Raw genomic sequence first — 16,670 nt, 5'->3', positions numbered from 1 at the left:
CGTGGTAAAAGAACACATATACTTTTTTTTTAAAATATAGATTTAGTTTTAAGTGCATCAAAAAATCGTCGTTTTGTCTTTTTAATTAGAACATAAAATCGTTTGAATAGAACAAATAACACTTAATAAAAGAACATAGATCTTATGTGTGGGATAAAAACAAAAATACATTTAAATAAAAATATAGATCTAGTTTTAAGTGCATCAAAGTATCGTCGTTTTCGTCTTTTTAATTAGAACACTAATTGGTTTGATAAGAACAAATACAACTAATAAAAGAACATAGATTTGTTGTTCTTTTCGTCCCTTTCATTCTGTTCTTTTGTTTGATAAGGAAAAAGAAAATGATGTTCTTTTTTCATGTGTTCTGTTCTTTTTTCTTTTTTTATTGTGGTTTTTTTTTTTTTTTTTTTGAGTTTTTGTTATTTTATTTTTCTTCTAATTTTGTTCTTTGTGTTTTGTAAAAAAGTTGTTGTTCTTTTTTATAATTATTTTGTGTTCCTTTTAATTTTTTTACAGTTTTTTAATATTTAATAATATTATCGATAATATGTATTTTTTTTTTGTTTTTCTATTGCATTTTTCACACGATGTTCTTTTTGAAAAATAGTTGTTCTTTTTATAGTTATCAGGAGAGAGAATATGTTATTTTTATTTTTGTACATTTTCTTTAGTTTTTTGACATTAGTGTTCTTTTCAGGTTTAGTTAATGTTCTTTTTGTTTACTCTAGTTCTTTCTGTTTAGTTTTTTATGTTCTTTTTCGTTTTTTTGTTTTTTGCGTTTTCTTTTAATATTTTTGCGTTTTGGTGCAGGTGCACGTAGATCTACGTGCAGGCCCCTGCACCATCCACGCGTTGTATAAAAAGTCCCTTTTAGCAAATTTGCGCAGAAATAAATTCCCACATTTATCCAAGTAGTTCTTCTTCTTGAAGAGTTGAAGGGGCGAGTTTCAAAGTTCAAAGCGGCTCAAAACCTGAACTTCCCCGCCATAGCAGTATTTTGCTTAGTTCTAAGCTCAAATGACAATGGCGGCAATGGCGGTTCTTCCTTCCCGCTTTATCAAGTGCTTTTCTCTCTCCTCCGCTTCTGCTCCTGTCAGCACCCTCCAAGAAATCGCCTCCGCTTCTCCTCAAGGTCTCTTTCGCTTTCTCTCTCCTCATTTCCGTCTTCTTCCATGACTTCGTCTCGCATCATTTGATGTTACTCATTGTATATAATAACTGTTAGTTATTACGAAGTATGATATAAGTTTGCAATTAAGAAATTAATTCGCCAAAAGTGTTAATTTTTGGAGTTTTGTTTTTGTTTGTGCTTTCTGCATTATTTGTGATTTCTTGGTGGGTCAAATTAGGATTTATACATAAGTAGTATAGAACTTCGAATGCTTCCTGTGTAAAAATAAAAATTCAATTGCTTATGATTTCAATTATTTTCATGATTTTGGCAGCATGTTGGATTTCAGAATACTTTTTTTTTGGGGTCAATTTGTGCTAGTTGATAGAAAAATTTGCACAAGTACATGATTTTGTGTTGTGTTCATTTGTTTTGTTTTCGGAGAAGTATACATTGTTTTTTCTTGCTGTGGCAATTTTGTTGCTGATTTTTGGCTTGATTGCTCCAGACTCCAGAATTTGTGTTTGTGCTTCATTTTTCGGGTGATGATTTGGTTGTGTTAGAGGACTAGAAATCATTTGTACTTGAGTTTGTGTTCCCTTTGGTGGTTGAACAGATTTGGGAGAATTACTGTCCCTAAGAGATACTCCCTCCGTTTCGAAATAATAGAGACACTTTGGCTTTTGACATTATTCACAAATTTCAAGTTGACTATCATTTGCGATTTATGGGTAAGGAAAAATATAGTCTTGTGTGGTCTTGTTTGATTCGTCTCGATATGTACTTTCGGAATATCAACTTTTTATAATTTTTACGAATACAAAATTAGAGATATTAATGTCCAAACATTTACATTGACAAGCGTGAAAAGTTAAACTGTCCCCGTTATTTCGAAAGGGAGGGAGTAGTCAAATTGTCAAATTTAATTGTAGTGACTGTAGATGTAAGCAAGCTAATATAACTTGGAAAGAACCATCTACTTCCTCTTAAGAAAGTCTATGAGGGTTTCAAGTAGTCAGTCTCATTTGTTGAAATGAACCCAAAGGGGTTGGAGGGAGGGTTTCTTCATCAATGATCTCCTTGTTCTTTTGGGTGCAGAAACGACATAGTTGGTTTAAGCGCCATACATATGCTACTGATCACTGGTGTTGTTGTTTTTACTTTGCAGGAGTTGCGAAGGTTGTTCTAAAGAAAGGGAAGACCCAACTCTTCAAGTATGGAAGTCCTATGGTCTACAGCGGGGCAGTTGATAGAATAATTGGTAGACCGCCTCCCAAGACTGGAGAAGTTGTTTTGGTAGCTGATGGAGCAGAAGTCCCAATAGGATGGGGCTTATACAATTCCGTTTCTATGTTTTGTGTTCGTTTAATGCAGCTAGAGGAGGAAGCTTCGAGGTAACTATGCTTTAGATCTTCCTGTATTTTCCTGGTTTTGTTATGCAGGGGATTAATCTAATCTCTTTTTTTCTACAACTGAAGAGAGCCTACATGTGCATTGAACATGGAGAGACTACTGGAGCATAGAATTAATGCTGCCACAGATTTACGAAGACAATTGGGGCTCCCTTCTATAAACACAAATGCATATCGTCTTGTCAACAGTGAAGGAGACAGGTTTGTACTTTGTACATCAAATTTGGGAGACGTTCTATTTCACGTATGCCTGTGCACCTCACAGTTATAGAGTATCATGCATTCATTTATATTTGTCATGCATTCTTTTAACATTGTGTTTAAAATTTTCTTCATCTCATGATATTTCCACTTTGGGCTCAGGTTGTCCGGGCTAATTGTTGATGTGTTTGGTGATGTAGCTGTTGTTGCATCTTCTGCTGCTTGGGTTGAGAAATACAAGCAAGAAATAGAGGCTTTTATCAATAAAGTTGATGGAATTAGTCATATAAACTGGAGACCTTCTGTTGACATACTTAAAGAAGAGGGTTTAGACCTTTTACAATTAAAGCATGCATCTGTTGCTTCTCCTTCACAAGTAGAGGTATTTACCTCCTTGAAAGAAGGCATAACAGAGAGAAATAACTTGCTTTTCCTATGTATAATTTGTTTAACGTGGAGAAAAGTTGTGTGAGTATTTCCTTGCGATGCCATTCACTCATTCCCTCCCCACCCGTCAGTGAAGCAAGTGCAATCTTACTGTAATTTTTTTTTCAGGTCAAGGAAAACGGCATTAGATATGCTATTTCTCTCGAGGGACAGAAAACAGGATTTTATGCTGATCAGCGTGAAAACCGCCAGTTCATTTCGACAATTGCAAAAGGCAAGAGGGTCCTTGATGTATGCTGCTACAGCGGTGGGTTTTCTCTTAATGCAGCACACGGTGGTGCTGTATCAGTGACAGGTATCTATTGAAATCTTGATTACATTTTTCCCCCCTTTTTAACTTTTCCGCCTTTAATCTGGAAAAAAAAATTCATCACATTTTGTCAGCTATTCATTTTGTCAACTCAATGTCCCACAACCTATATGAGCCGAATTTTGGGATAAGGCCAACAACATAATATGGCTAAGATGATTTCTGGACCTTTTATTTTTCTAATTTATTTTTGTTTGTATTTTTCTTACTAAAAATGAAATATCCCAATTATGTCGCAAACATGATTAATGGCAGTTGCATTTTGTCTTGGAATTACATTTGTACATTATGGATATTGGGGTTTGATTATTGTCTTAATTTATGTCCAAAGGTTATGCTATATAACATTTGAAGACATCATGTTCGTTACTCTTGTTTGCATTCATTGGTGTCTGTTTTTACATAATTGGACGGATACTGACAATTGTTATGGGTTGCAAGGTGTTGACTCATCAATGCCTGCTTTGGAGCTTGCAGAAAAAAATATTGTACTCAATGGTTTAGATTCCGAGAGAATAACATTTTTGAAGCAAGATGCATCCGACTTTATGAAGAAAGCTGCTGCTCGAAATGAGACATGGGATATTGTCGTTTTAGACCCTCCTAAATTGGCACCTCGGAAAGAGGTAAGTTAAAAAGTGTCCGAATCTCATTGGTTATCAGAAATAAAGACATCAAGTAGTTTGCAATTTTGTGACATAACTGAGTTGTTTAATGCCTTTTGTTTCTCGTAGCTCTCTTTTCTCAACACAGTTCTAGCTAGGAGATGCCCTATTATTTAGAGTCATGGATCTTGGCCCTTAAAAATTGAGCCTATGAAGAACATTTATCTTGACCTCACACTATTGTACTTGTTACTATTTAAGGTTATGTGATTGAGATTACGTTAAACTTAAAATGTAAGAAACTGACGTGAGTTTTGTTGCTAAAATAACTTGTGTAATCAAGAGGGTAGTCGACTGGGATTAATCTGTAGTCAATTAAAGAGTTTTTCTTTCATGTAGGACCTACTTTGGTGTGCTTGAGAAGCTGTAATAAGAGCTATATTGATACTTAGTATCATTGGTTTGGTCCCTGATTGATGTGTTTTCCTTCTTTACATATGATGTTATGATGAAGGTCATTAAGTTCAGGATTAATTTGTTTTTGCCTCTGCCTGTATCCTGTTAAGAAATGCTACTTTCCTGTTCCCATAGAACAATATAATCCCCACATTTTCTGGTGGTACTCTTTTTGCATTTGCCTTACCGCTCTTTAAGATTTCTGGCCTTTATGTAACTCTTCCTTAGGGACGTATGTACCTTCAGAAAAGGCGGGTTAATGACTTAATCCTCTTTACAATGCTAATTGTATATTGCAGGTTCTACAAAATGCATCTGGAATGTATAGGAATCTAAATGCCTTAGCCATGAGATTGACGAAAAAGGGTGGTGTCCTAATGACTTGCTCTTGTTCTGGTGCTATGACACAGAGTGGGACGTTCATGCGTGTTATCCAGGCAAGTATTCCATGTTTTCCTTCTTAAAACTTTTCAGTTCTCATGCTCTCATTTCTACTGTCATAGACTCATAGTAGAGATATGGATTGGAATTTCGAATGAAGCATTTAGGAGTCGCTTCTCTTTTCCATGGTTGAGTAGCTTTTATTTGGTGCTTTTTTAGGTCGTATACTGGTAATTGTGGTAGATTATACGTTTTCTACTTTGAAAGTGTATGATAGAGAATTATAGATACCGTTTCGCACAACATCTCACAATAATTGTGTCTGATACGGCTATGTTTTGAGTAAAAGTTGAATTACTCTCTCACGAAGTTTGGGATTTTTTTTTTCCTATGGGAATTGGTTTGACTCGATCCACCAAGAGGAAGTTATCTATTTAGCTCTCATCAGTCACAACTATAATTTGTTTTCTTCTTTTTGGTCCTACTTGAACTAATAGAGAGGATAATGAGGATTACTTTTATGGGTCAGAATTTGTTGTGGTAGCTCAACAAACCCACTTGAAAGTTGCATGTAAGCTTGCTCTTTAGTTGGTTATTTAATATTGCATGTATTTTGAGTCCAATGGCATACATTTAGAAAATATTCTAAAGTGGGTGCTCTATTTTTTTAATTTTTTTAAAAAACTAAAAAAAGTTGGGTTCCTTTTGTCTTAAGACATTCACCAATAATGCTCTGATAAATTGGTTAGGAAATTGTTCAAGTTTAACCAAGGTCTCGAATTTAAGCCCACGTTATGCAACTTATGGCCTTGGGAATTGCCAAGAGAGCTTCCCCACCCTTAGAGACTGACAAGGCCTCAAATCTGGATTAGTTAAGAGTCTAATACTGAATGAAAAAGTTTTAAAAACATTCAAGTGTCATTGTATTTAGTAATATAGATTTCAATTATGTAATTTTAATTGTTTATGTTGCATATTACTATCTACAGGGTGCAGCGGCAATGGCAGGCAGAAAAGTGACTATATTACGACAAGCTGGAGCCGCAAGTGATCATCCAATTGACCCATCATACCCAGAAGGAGCTTATCTTTCCAATATCATGCTCAGAGTTCTATAAGACGCGTTTTTGTAGGCAATAAATCAGACTGTAACGTAAAAACCTTACGTGTATGTATATTCATAAAATTAAACATAATACATTTCTCTCGTAGTAGTATCCTCGTTACAATAACCAAACATTTGGATCTAGAATGTACTTCATCAACCTTCAATTACAATACTAACCAAGTATTTTTAATTTACAAAACAACTTTCTTCCAGATAAAATTAACGCAGCCAACAACTAATTATCTCCCCCCTGGATTCCTGTTCCATGACAAGTATGAAGGATCTCCAAGTCGTCTGCAAAAATATAAACAAACCGAGTGCCAATCAGGGTATGTTAATCATTCATTATCTAAAAGCTTTTGAGACGAAGGAAATGCAACTGTTGATAAGATTAATTGTTGAAAACTCAAACCCTAGATATTACAAGTAGCAATTGAAGAAAACCAAGATGAAAATAAGGTGTGCAACAACAGAAGTTTACCTTGGCTTAACAAGATAAATGAGAGTGAATAACATGGCCAAAAAGAAGCATAAGCCACCAACAGTTAGATATGCAATGCCAAGGAAGTCATTTTTCCCACCGAGCCAGCTAGTGGTAGAGAGTACCAGCTTCTTCTGACCGTTGAAGTTGTATGTGTTGTAGTTATTCATCAAAGTAACATTTATGACATCTCCTGCTTGCAAATCCTCATGTATTCTGCCGTATAATTTCCTAAACGTAGGAAGAGCTGCGGTTCGCATCCATACTATGAGATCCTCTTGATCGCTAAGCTGTAACAGAAAACATTAGGGAATAATAAAAACATGAACTGCTCTCTCTTTGAAAAGCTTCGCACTTGTTTTTTTTTTTTAATAAAAAGAGTGATATAAATACAACATCATCAACCACCAAGGGAGGAACCCACTAATTAGGCTTTGGGGAGGATGATATGATAAATGCGTTCACGTGTTTTTACAAAAGATTACTTCAGGAAACTAAGAGTAAAAAATTAGAGCGAAGTCACAAAGACAGTTTTCTGACTCAAAGAGTAGAGAAAATTAACAGACTACTAATGTCATTCAATCACATGCACACACACTCAGAAGACTGCAGTACCGCGCCTTTTTTCAGAGGATGTTTTTTGGGGTGTTTGGAAATAGTCTCTTACTATTTCTCACTAATTAGAGGAAAGACTAAATACATTTACACCTCCCTCATCCTTCCCCGTGAAGGGATTCATTACGCCATTTGTTTAAAGAACCACGTCATACAATAGTTACTCTTATCAGTTTTGCCACTTATTGCTAGTTATACAAGCATAAAAATGAAAACTAAAATGCATTTAGTGCACATTCAAATGCTCATTTCGACATTAATACAGATTCATTCAAGACATGGGCAGCAGTATATCCTGTTAAGCAATCAAATAATCAACTTACTGGGATAGATTCATTTAAACTTGCACCACCAATAAGGCCTCCACTCTGAAAGTTACTTGGGAAGACATCTCTCCCGAATTTGTGATCTCTATCACTCTTCCATGCAATTCCATGCTTGTTAACAGTAAGGTTCCTGTTACTTATAGCAAAACTATAGGTATCATTAAACAAGCTCCAAGCTATAAGACCACAAGGCACGATTGGCCTTCCATTCGCTGTATCTTCTGGTCTGCAAGCGCTTACATCATTAACACTGCTATTATGCCTCAACTGCTGGTCACTTCGACTTTTCACATATCTGCATGAATCAATCAAAAATTGGCAAACATATAAAATTTTGAAATGCAAGGTGAATACTAAACAGAAAAATGAAAACAACCTTGGAATGTCTAAAGCTCTAAACATATTGCCAAGGCTATAAAATTGAATGCCCAGACACTTTTTATATACCTAGATTAAGCTCCACAATTAGATCTTGTCCATTAAGTACTTAATAAAATACAGTCAAGTCCTGCTTGACTAATCTGTCCACAGCAACTTTAGCATAATAATAATACAGCACGGAAACCACAAATGTCTCTAAAATTATTACCCTCGTATACTGGTAGAGACCCATTCCCTGCCCATATACATGGTACAGCTTTATGTCCATACAACTAGAGGGGCTGAACCGCTGAAGGAGGAATTCTTATGTTTCGATCGTATAAGAACATTTTCAAGCATATTTAAATTCTATTTCTACCAATGATTGCTTTTGGAAAAAAAGCCACATGAAGGTAAAACTAAAACCAAAAACTCCTAGCTTTGAAGTCTTTGTGCACATCCAGGTTGAGTCATACACTTGTAAAGCTGCAATCACCAGGTCATTTAGACTTCCTTACAAACTTCTATACTGAATCCAATGGCAATAAGTGCAGAAGTAACTCCAGACGCAAATATTGATTTTATTGAAACAAAAAAAGTACGTACCTGCGATGGTTCTGATAAAAGTTATCAAGCTGGTAGTATATATAAATAGGTGCTCTCATATGCTTTGACACCTACATAGATAAAGGGAGGGCAGAAAGAACTAAATTAGAAGCAACATTTATGTTGATGCTAAGTGGCATAGTGATAACACTTCTGTTTCCAGTTGGCAAATACTGACAATGGTAGTTTTGTGTTCAAATAGATTTATGTATCAATTATAACACATAAAACAGTTGCATGAAAACTTACTGTTAGTGTTCTATTGCAGGTTTTATCTCCAGGTCCTGTAATGAAGTTAACCTTTGCACTTTTAGACCCAGGTGCACAGTCATCATCATAACGGTCTACAATTTCAACAACCTTATAGCGAAAAGAGTATCAATAATTATTTGCCGGAAAAAAAAAAACAATGATTAACAAACACATCAATTTTAGAGGTGTCATAACACTTGCATATAGAAACATATTGTACGTATGTGACCTACATGCATATACATAGAAATGTCATAACCATCTGCGCAAAAAATCAAGTTCAAGTCTGTCTCGTCATTTAACAAAACCGTGAGAGCTTTCAACCTAGATCATCAATGTTTAAAAGCTGGTGTTAATCACCCTCATCATAATGACACAAACATCATCATAATTTTCATAAATTATTAGCATAATTCATATTACAATTTATCAAACAGTAGAAAGAAATACTCCCTCCGTCCCTTAATACTCGCATCGCTTTCCTTTTCGGGACGTCCCTTAATACTTGCACCGCTTCTATAAAAGGAAATCTTTATCAATATTATATTATTTCTCACACTTACCTACTACCCCACCTACGCCCCTACTCCTTACAAAAAATCATTTAAAATCCACACCCCACACTCACCACTCCCCTAAGGGACGGAGGGAGTACTTCGTAACCAAAAAAAGAACAAAAAAAGCTGTGAATTACTAATTTTTTTTGCACGAGTCCACTTCCAATCTACATTTTTGGGCAGAAAAGTCGAAGTTTCATAGATCTAAAACCTCTTTCAAAATGGTGTAGTGGGTTCTCTAAATTCCTCACTTCTTTTATCCCCAATAATTTATTGCTCTCCGGCATATCACCACAATCCCTGATAGAGGTAACATGTCTCTTCCTTTCATTAGGGTTGCCGATTATTTATAGAAGTTTAATTAACAACAGAAATAAGGGAGAAATAGATAACGAATTGAATTGAAATGGGATTACGGGGCCAAAAGAAGGTAGTGAATGCGAAGGGCATTGAACAAGAGAAGCCATTGGTTAGCCAATTGGAGACCCTAACACGATAGAGGAGCATGGTGAGTTAATAGTAGGAGAACAATGTGGAGGTATAGAAGAGCTAATTGACAACCATCATTCAATCATTATGGATATTCATTCAATAAGATGATATGGACAAGGAGCCGAGGATAAAGGAAGTTGGAGGTGAGCTAGGGAAAGGTTGAGATTGTAGTTTGAGTTAAATATAATTCTCATGATGGGGGAAGTTGGTGGGCTAGGGCCTAGGTGGGAATAGGGAAGTGAACACGACTAACAAAAGGTAAGAGAGTATTTGTTTTCCTTTTTCTTTTTAAATTAAATTGCATTCTGTGAGGCTTGGACAGATGTAACAATGCAACCCATTTTCAGACTGACCACTGGAGTATGGTTTCACACAATTCATAGTAAACTGGTGGCTCTTATCTGAATTCATGTAATATGTTCTTAGAATTGAATCTATGTATAAAAGGGGAATACATATAATTCATGAAAAAACATACGTCACGAGATGCGAATAGTGAAGCAACTCCAATTGGAATAAAGATAATGCTGACAACCATGAAAGCGGATATCACCTGCACATAAACATAAAAGCATGAGATAGCTTAATGTAGAAGAAAACTGGGACTAGGAATAAAAAAATAATACGAAGTACAACAAAAAAACAGAAATCAATTCTTTCATACCCAACGAGGAGTTAAGATTGGTTTGCAAGCTGGAAGTTCCTGTTGGGTGAACCTTGAATCTAAAATAAATAAAATCACATGTGAGACAATATCCTCTAAACACTTATTTCCAAACATTGGAAAGACTATGTTAGAGACAAGTTGGCAGAATAACAAATAAAGAAAAAAACAAACAAACTACCACTACCCGTAACTCCATAAGAAGACCAACACCAAAACTGTCTCATCAAAGTAACTCTCGTAGAAGTATCCCGATCAGAATATTAACCTCTCTAATTTTTATTTTAGGTTGAAGGGTTTAACACACATCATGTCTAATACTGTAATGATGCATCATCTGTTTCTAACAATTTATATTCATCCTTTATGTCCATGAAAGGTGGAAAGCTATTGATAACCCTTTCCCATCGTAGAGATGTATCGAGCTATAACAAAAACATCGTCTTCTTATCATAAGACCTCATACATGTTCAATAAGTATACTTGATGAATAAGTGCGGCCATAAATACAATATAACCCTATAAGAGTAGCGCATAAGAAGAAAAACATAAGCCTAAATGAATTTAAGGAAACCTACAAGGTAAGACTGAGAGAGTGCCAATCACACAAAAGTGTGGCAAAGAGCAGCTCCCGAAAGCCACAAAAACAATCCTTCCTTTAAGGTTAATAGTAACCCAAAATATTTTCCCCGAGTCATAAGCAATTGTGGATTTTACTATGCCACTTGATACTTACCTAAGATGTATTACAAACACTACTCACACTGAAATTTCAAATCAAAAAGGCCATACAGAGATGGTTATAGGAAAAATAAAATGATACTACAAGTCTACAAGCAAAGTCAAAGAGTTTGTATAAGAGCTTGTGACAGACAACATCCCCAATAAAATCAAATAAAAAAGACTAAGCACTGAATTCGTATTTCAGATTCCTGAGAAAAGGACAATGCATATAGGCATTTGTAACTAGATAATAGAAACTACAAGAAGGATATAAAAAATTCATGTCCAAAACTGAAATGAGTAAATGAATAGATCTTTTTTTTTTCTTTTTTTTGAGAGGAGATCTTTCGTTATTATAATCACCTCTTACTTTTAAATCTGCTTACCTACTAAATCCCTTTCAATACCCTTAAATATGGAAATTATTCTCAATCACAATGTTAAACTACCAATTTGATAAGCCAATCATAAAGCTCCTATTCACCTCCTTTGTAATTTCAACGTTCACTCTTTTTAGACCATAACTAAGATACACAGAACTTACAGTTTAATAACCCATGTCCATCCAACGCAAATTTCAGGATAAATCATGACATACTTTGCAAAAGTGAAGTTCTTAGATTATGAAGGTTCAAAAGATCAATGAAAATCAAATCTGTTACAAGAACATCAAAGAAGTATGTCTGAATATCATTGGCAATAGAGTCCTCTAAAAGCTGGGACCTCTCTTTGCCTAACTAACTCCTTATTTCATATTAAACTCTATGTCTTCATTTTTTTTAATCCTTTTCTCTATCTCCCCGTACAATTCAGTAACAAATTCCTGCGCTGTCTTTAAACACAAATCACTATTATAGAACTCACTCAAGCTCCTATAGCTAACCATGTCATCCTGTTTTACTTCCTTACTTTTTAGGTTCGTGATCATCAAATATGTGAAGTTATCTGAATCCAACTATATGGCTCCTAACCTTGCTTCATCAACTCTCACTTCTAGTCACTTCTAAAATCTGCATTTCAAATCAACATCTTCTGGAACAGTATGTTGTAAATTTTGTAATGATAAGTTTACGGATTTTCTTTCAAAACTTGATTGTGATTATGGCCTATGAGTTCAAGATCAAGTGAGTGTTATGTCTCACAGGCTGTGGCCTCCGGTTAACCCATAATAAAATATTTTTTGGTTTGTCAAACAATAAAGAAAGACATCAACTACATCAGATCCTTATCAAAAGGGAGTAGCCATAAGCATCACCTTTTGAAATTGGCTATCCCTTAATTCTTTATTTTATCTAATACCCACGAAAGTCACTCAACATCACATGTAAGTAACCCTTCAATTTTCAGCAAAAAGCGTCATTATATCAAGCAGCAGTACAGTATATAAAATATAACAAGAGGGGGAGAAGATAGAAAGTTGTGATCCATAAGTGACATATTCTTACCAGATGGGAATGAGAAAAAACTTCACAAAATATTTGAATATTTTTTAAGGGTAAGAAAAAAGGAAAAATTAGGATTTGTTCATTGCAACCACATGTCAATATAAGATAGGTTAACCTTAAACGTATTCGCATGTCCAAATAACCTTTAGAATCTAGAATATCATTCAGGCATGCCAAGATCCTGGTGACAAGAAGACAGAGTTGTGATCCACAGAGAAGCAGTTTACATTTTGAGAGTACCAAAAGATACTCCAGACAAGGATGAAAACTTAAGGTCTTGGACATATGGGTTTGTCATGATAGAAACTTATGTTTTCTTATTTATGCATGAGGAATAGGTTGATTGCAAAGGTGATCACTCACATAGTGAATATATGGTTCAAATTTCGTAAAACTGAGAATAGAAAATATACTTCGTATTTTCAACCCAATGTAACTAAATCTCTACTAAGTTCAAGCTATTATTTTAAGATCTGATTGCCCAATAAGTTCCTCTTAAATAGTGCTGACAAAATCTTTAAAATAGATTTCCGTAACACAGGTGCTATAGAACTATAAATTTGTTAAGAAAAAAGCTCAATCATCTTATATTCGTGTATGCATAGAGTACCAAGAGAGTTGTGGATTTGTGATCAATAAAACCCGTAATATCAAATAAAACAAAGGGAGGGCGCTTTTAGAAGTTATAGCTAATAAAGTAGGAATACAACGGGAAGTGAAGGAAAAATGTCAACCAAATAAGTGGGTGAAACTGTTATCTGACACTACAAGTCTAAACATTTTACTAATTCAGCTGTCTCTTCGGCAAGAAGGGTCATTTCTTGTCTCCACATTCTGTATTGATGAAACAAAAATATAGGTATTGGCTAATAACATAACCACAGAATTCGAACTAATAAAAAAGAAAATCCATTTTAAGTGACCCAACATGAAGCCTAACTTGCCATCCAGCTTATCACATGCTAGAGCTGCATTATTTTGACTTAAATATACACTTATTTTCTTTAACCTGCAATACTATAATTGGAACTCAAAGATCGAACCCAGTTGTCGATACAGGGCACAGATCATATGCGCAACGGAGTTTCCTCAAAGTTTGTCCCCCAGTTTATTTGGCTAAGGAGCACAACCCTTCTATATATTTTTTTGGACAACATTTGAAATATGGGGCATGCACAAATTGTTTTTCTCCCTCGTGGGAAATCGCCTCTTCCCTTCGTAGGAAGAAACCTATCCTTCACCAAGCAAAGTGTATATTCCAAAATTTCTTACTACCCATCAAGCAAAGAACATAAACAAGATTGAAAAAAGTCCTCCTCTGCACCAAATGAATCCTATGTCTAGCACTTGCAGGCCACCATGCCAATTTCAATTTCAACAAACAAAACGAAACACGAAACTACAAGAAAAAAAAAACGAAAAAAAAAACAGAAAAAAACATAGGGCATCGGCACCACAACCTACAATACCGAGGATCAAGCACCAAATATGATATTCACAATCAGTTAAGGCGATTATTGTTAAATTCACACAATAAAAGAACCAAAAACGTGATTCGGCCAATAAACAATTATTCAACTAAAACCACCCCAACAAGCAAGAATCTGAGCATGTATCTAGAACAACAGCCAAACAACCCAGAACAGATCCAACAAACTGCCAATTGACAAATAACAGCCAATAGAATTAAGAAACCCACATTGAGAGATGACAACTAACACATGATACGAAGTCAGAACTCAAAATGGACGTTGAAATCAAAATCATACACTAAAAACCCAAGAATCGCAGTAATTGGAAACTAAAGGAGGAAGAAATTACATTTGGGTCGCTTTGAATTTCTTCTGGCAGCTGCAGGATCGGCTGATCCAGGAGTTCCAGAACTCGATGTAGGGTTCGAACTCATGGCAAACGGCTTCAATACTTAAATACCCACAAAAGAAATTGAACCCTTTTAGCAGAAATAACTACAATTTTGATCAAAATCAAAGCACCCCAGAATATTTTAGAAGAAATTAAAGACTAAGATGATGAAATTGAGGAGATTGAAAAGATGGGTTAAAGGTTTTGGTTAAGATGAGGGGATTTTGACTATGGTTTTTCTAAAACATTTTCCAAAACTTCGTGAAATTTTGACTTTGAAAAGGAATTGAAAAGTCGTTAGGTTGAACAGGTAGCCACCTCTCTACCCAGACTCAAGCAGTCGAGAAGCGAGGTAGAAACTGCAGATGAAGAAGAGATAGCAAAGCCGGTGAAAGGGTCAAAGCTTCTGCGTTTTGGTAAAATTATAACTGTAATAGTATATGAATAATACTATGCCTACTTTTTATTTCCTTATTTAAAAAATATTGAAAAAACGAAAAAAAAATATGGCTATTCTATGACTTCTAAACATGGTTTCTAAATGCAGGAAAAGAATTCTTTGTATAAAACTTAGACAACTCCATTCCAGTATTCTCTTTGAATCTGTGGTATGCAGATCTTTTTTATCATTGTAGACGCCGTATGGCTTATTATAATGTATATTGTTCTTCCCCTAAATAAAATAAACAAAAAAGTAAATAAATCCATTCTAGTATTCTACCCCTGAATTTTATGAAAAAAAAAAAAAATACATTATCACTTTCGTTAACCTCATCCTTTAACCCCCATTTCCATATCCGTACGGTTCACCTTCCATTTTTTCAAAATTCAATTATCTTTAACTTTCTGTTTATCGTAACTAACTAGTTCATGGTCCGAGCGATACCCTGTAGTGTTGCATATAGTATGCATATTTTTATTCATTTCAAATTTATAACATTAATTAGTTATAAATTTCTTTATATATGTGATTTGAGAATACTATGAATTTCATCATGTATGTAATTTAAGATTTTTTTTTTTGATGAATCATACCTTTAAAAATAAAATTGGTTAACCAAAAATCGGTAAACTAAAATTTTGAGTAATTTTTATTATTTTTGTTAAACTTTATTTTTTGTACTACTTTAGTTATAACTTAAAAGAAACTTGTTTAAATTACAATTAATTGCATATTGAGTTACTCGAAATACGTTTTGGAGGAAAAAACACACATTTGTTTAGTTAAAAAAAAGTGCACTATTATTTTTTTCCTATTATTTTCTCTGTTAATTTCATGGTTTTATGTTCACTCTAAATAAATTTCTAGAAATGATATATGATTTGATTAATAAATGAATAAAAATAAAAATAAATTATTATCATAATTTGTTATTCAAATACATAATTTTGGGCGTTAAGTTTTTTTATACATTTATAAGAATGAATTTTCTTCTTTTTAATTATTTTAAAGTCATAAGTTGTACAGTTGGAGTGATAGATAAAATTTGCATTAACTTATGAGAGGTCATGAGTTCAAGGTGTGTGCGTATGAGTTGAAAATGAGAACTATAATTATTGTCTCTTTCATTTAAAGAACAATAAACAAGCTTCACCATCAGTCAAAATCCGGATTAGATCTCAACCAAGATAAATTGCTTAACTCTTATATATTGTGGAGAAATAAGCTAAGTTTGATAAAATTACGAAGTAGTGGAATAGCTATGAATCGTAAATAAAAATGGATGGCTAACTAATTAACTTGTCATCAAATACAAACTACAAATAGATCACACCAAAAACAAAAATGACCGATTCGTGTAGAACAGACCGATTGAGACTGAGAGGGAAGTTGTGAGTTCTTTTTCTTGGTTTTGGGAAATTTCGTCATTTTAAATTTTGCATAACGATATTATTTTCTGCATTTAGCAACTTCCACATTCTACTCAAAAAAATGAGTCATTTTTTGTTCTAAGGGGAGCATTAATGTGTTGAGCAGGGGGACACGAGAGGCGGTATGGTTATAAGAAGGGAAAACACCATTATACCTAACAATTGTACGTGAAGGATTTCATAAATATTACTCAGCTCAAACAAGTTGATTAAAATTATAGGTACGAGGTATACAAGAGCGCATTGATAGAATTACAAGTACGAAAATTTTACATAATATATTTTTTTTTTGATACAAACATAATATAGTTATAAAACTAAGGTTTGAAGTTTTGAGCAAAAAGATCGGTGAGGTTGAAAAGAGCTCGAATATGTACATA

The 16,670-nt window shown here is 34.3% G+C and overlaps 2 protein-coding genes across 3 annotated transcripts; one reads left to right on the top strand and one right to left on the bottom strand.

The window, feature by feature from the left end:
* The first annotated feature begins 903 nt into the window (after nucleotides 1-903).
* Nucleotides 904-6,143, top strand: LOC110803282 (uncharacterized). 2 transcript variants are annotated; one of them, XM_022008784.2, is made up of 8 exons: nucleotides 904-1,135; nucleotides 2,283-2,508; nucleotides 2,593-2,727; nucleotides 2,890-3,109; nucleotides 3,283-3,469; nucleotides 3,962-4,110; nucleotides 4,845-4,982; nucleotides 5,916-6,143. In XM_022008784.2, the coding sequence occupies exons 1-8, from the start codon at nucleotides 1,021-1,023 to the stop codon at nucleotides 6,042-6,044; spliced, it is 1,299 nt and encodes a 432-aa protein (XP_021864476.1). In that variant the 5' UTR covers nucleotides 904-1,020; the 3' UTR covers nucleotides 6,045-6,143. The 2 variants fall into 2 exon arrangements, with proteins under 2 accessions (XP_021864476.1, XP_021864474.1); XM_022008782.2 differs by having other exon boundaries at nucleotides 905-1,135; nucleotides 3,926-4,110.
* LOC110803283 (ALA-interacting subunit 3) lies at nucleotides 6,076-14,851 on the bottom strand. Its single transcript, XM_022008785.2, has 8 exons — nucleotides 14,377-14,851; nucleotides 10,388-10,446; nucleotides 10,202-10,276; nucleotides 8,672-8,782; nucleotides 8,423-8,493; nucleotides 7,454-7,751; nucleotides 6,516-6,805; nucleotides 6,076-6,328 (listed from the first exon to the last, which is right to left on the bottom strand). The coding sequence occupies exons 1-8, from the start codon at nucleotides 14,459-14,461 to the stop codon at nucleotides 6,274-6,276; spliced, it is 1,044 nt and encodes a 347-aa protein (XP_021864477.1). The 5' UTR covers nucleotides 14,462-14,851; the 3' UTR covers nucleotides 6,076-6,273.
* Between the last annotated feature and the right edge of the window lie 1,819 nt (nucleotides 14,852-16,670).

The sequence above is a fragment of the Spinacia oleracea genome, chromosome 1 (genome assembly GCF_020520425.1).
Source record: "Spinacia oleracea cultivar Varoflay chromosome 1, BTI_SOV_V1, whole genome shotgun sequence".
In the NCBI taxonomy this organism is placed as follows: domain Eukaryota; kingdom Viridiplantae; phylum Streptophyta; class Magnoliopsida; order Caryophyllales; family Amaranthaceae; genus Spinacia; species Spinacia oleracea.
This window is presented reverse-complemented; position numbering and strand designations above follow the sequence as displayed.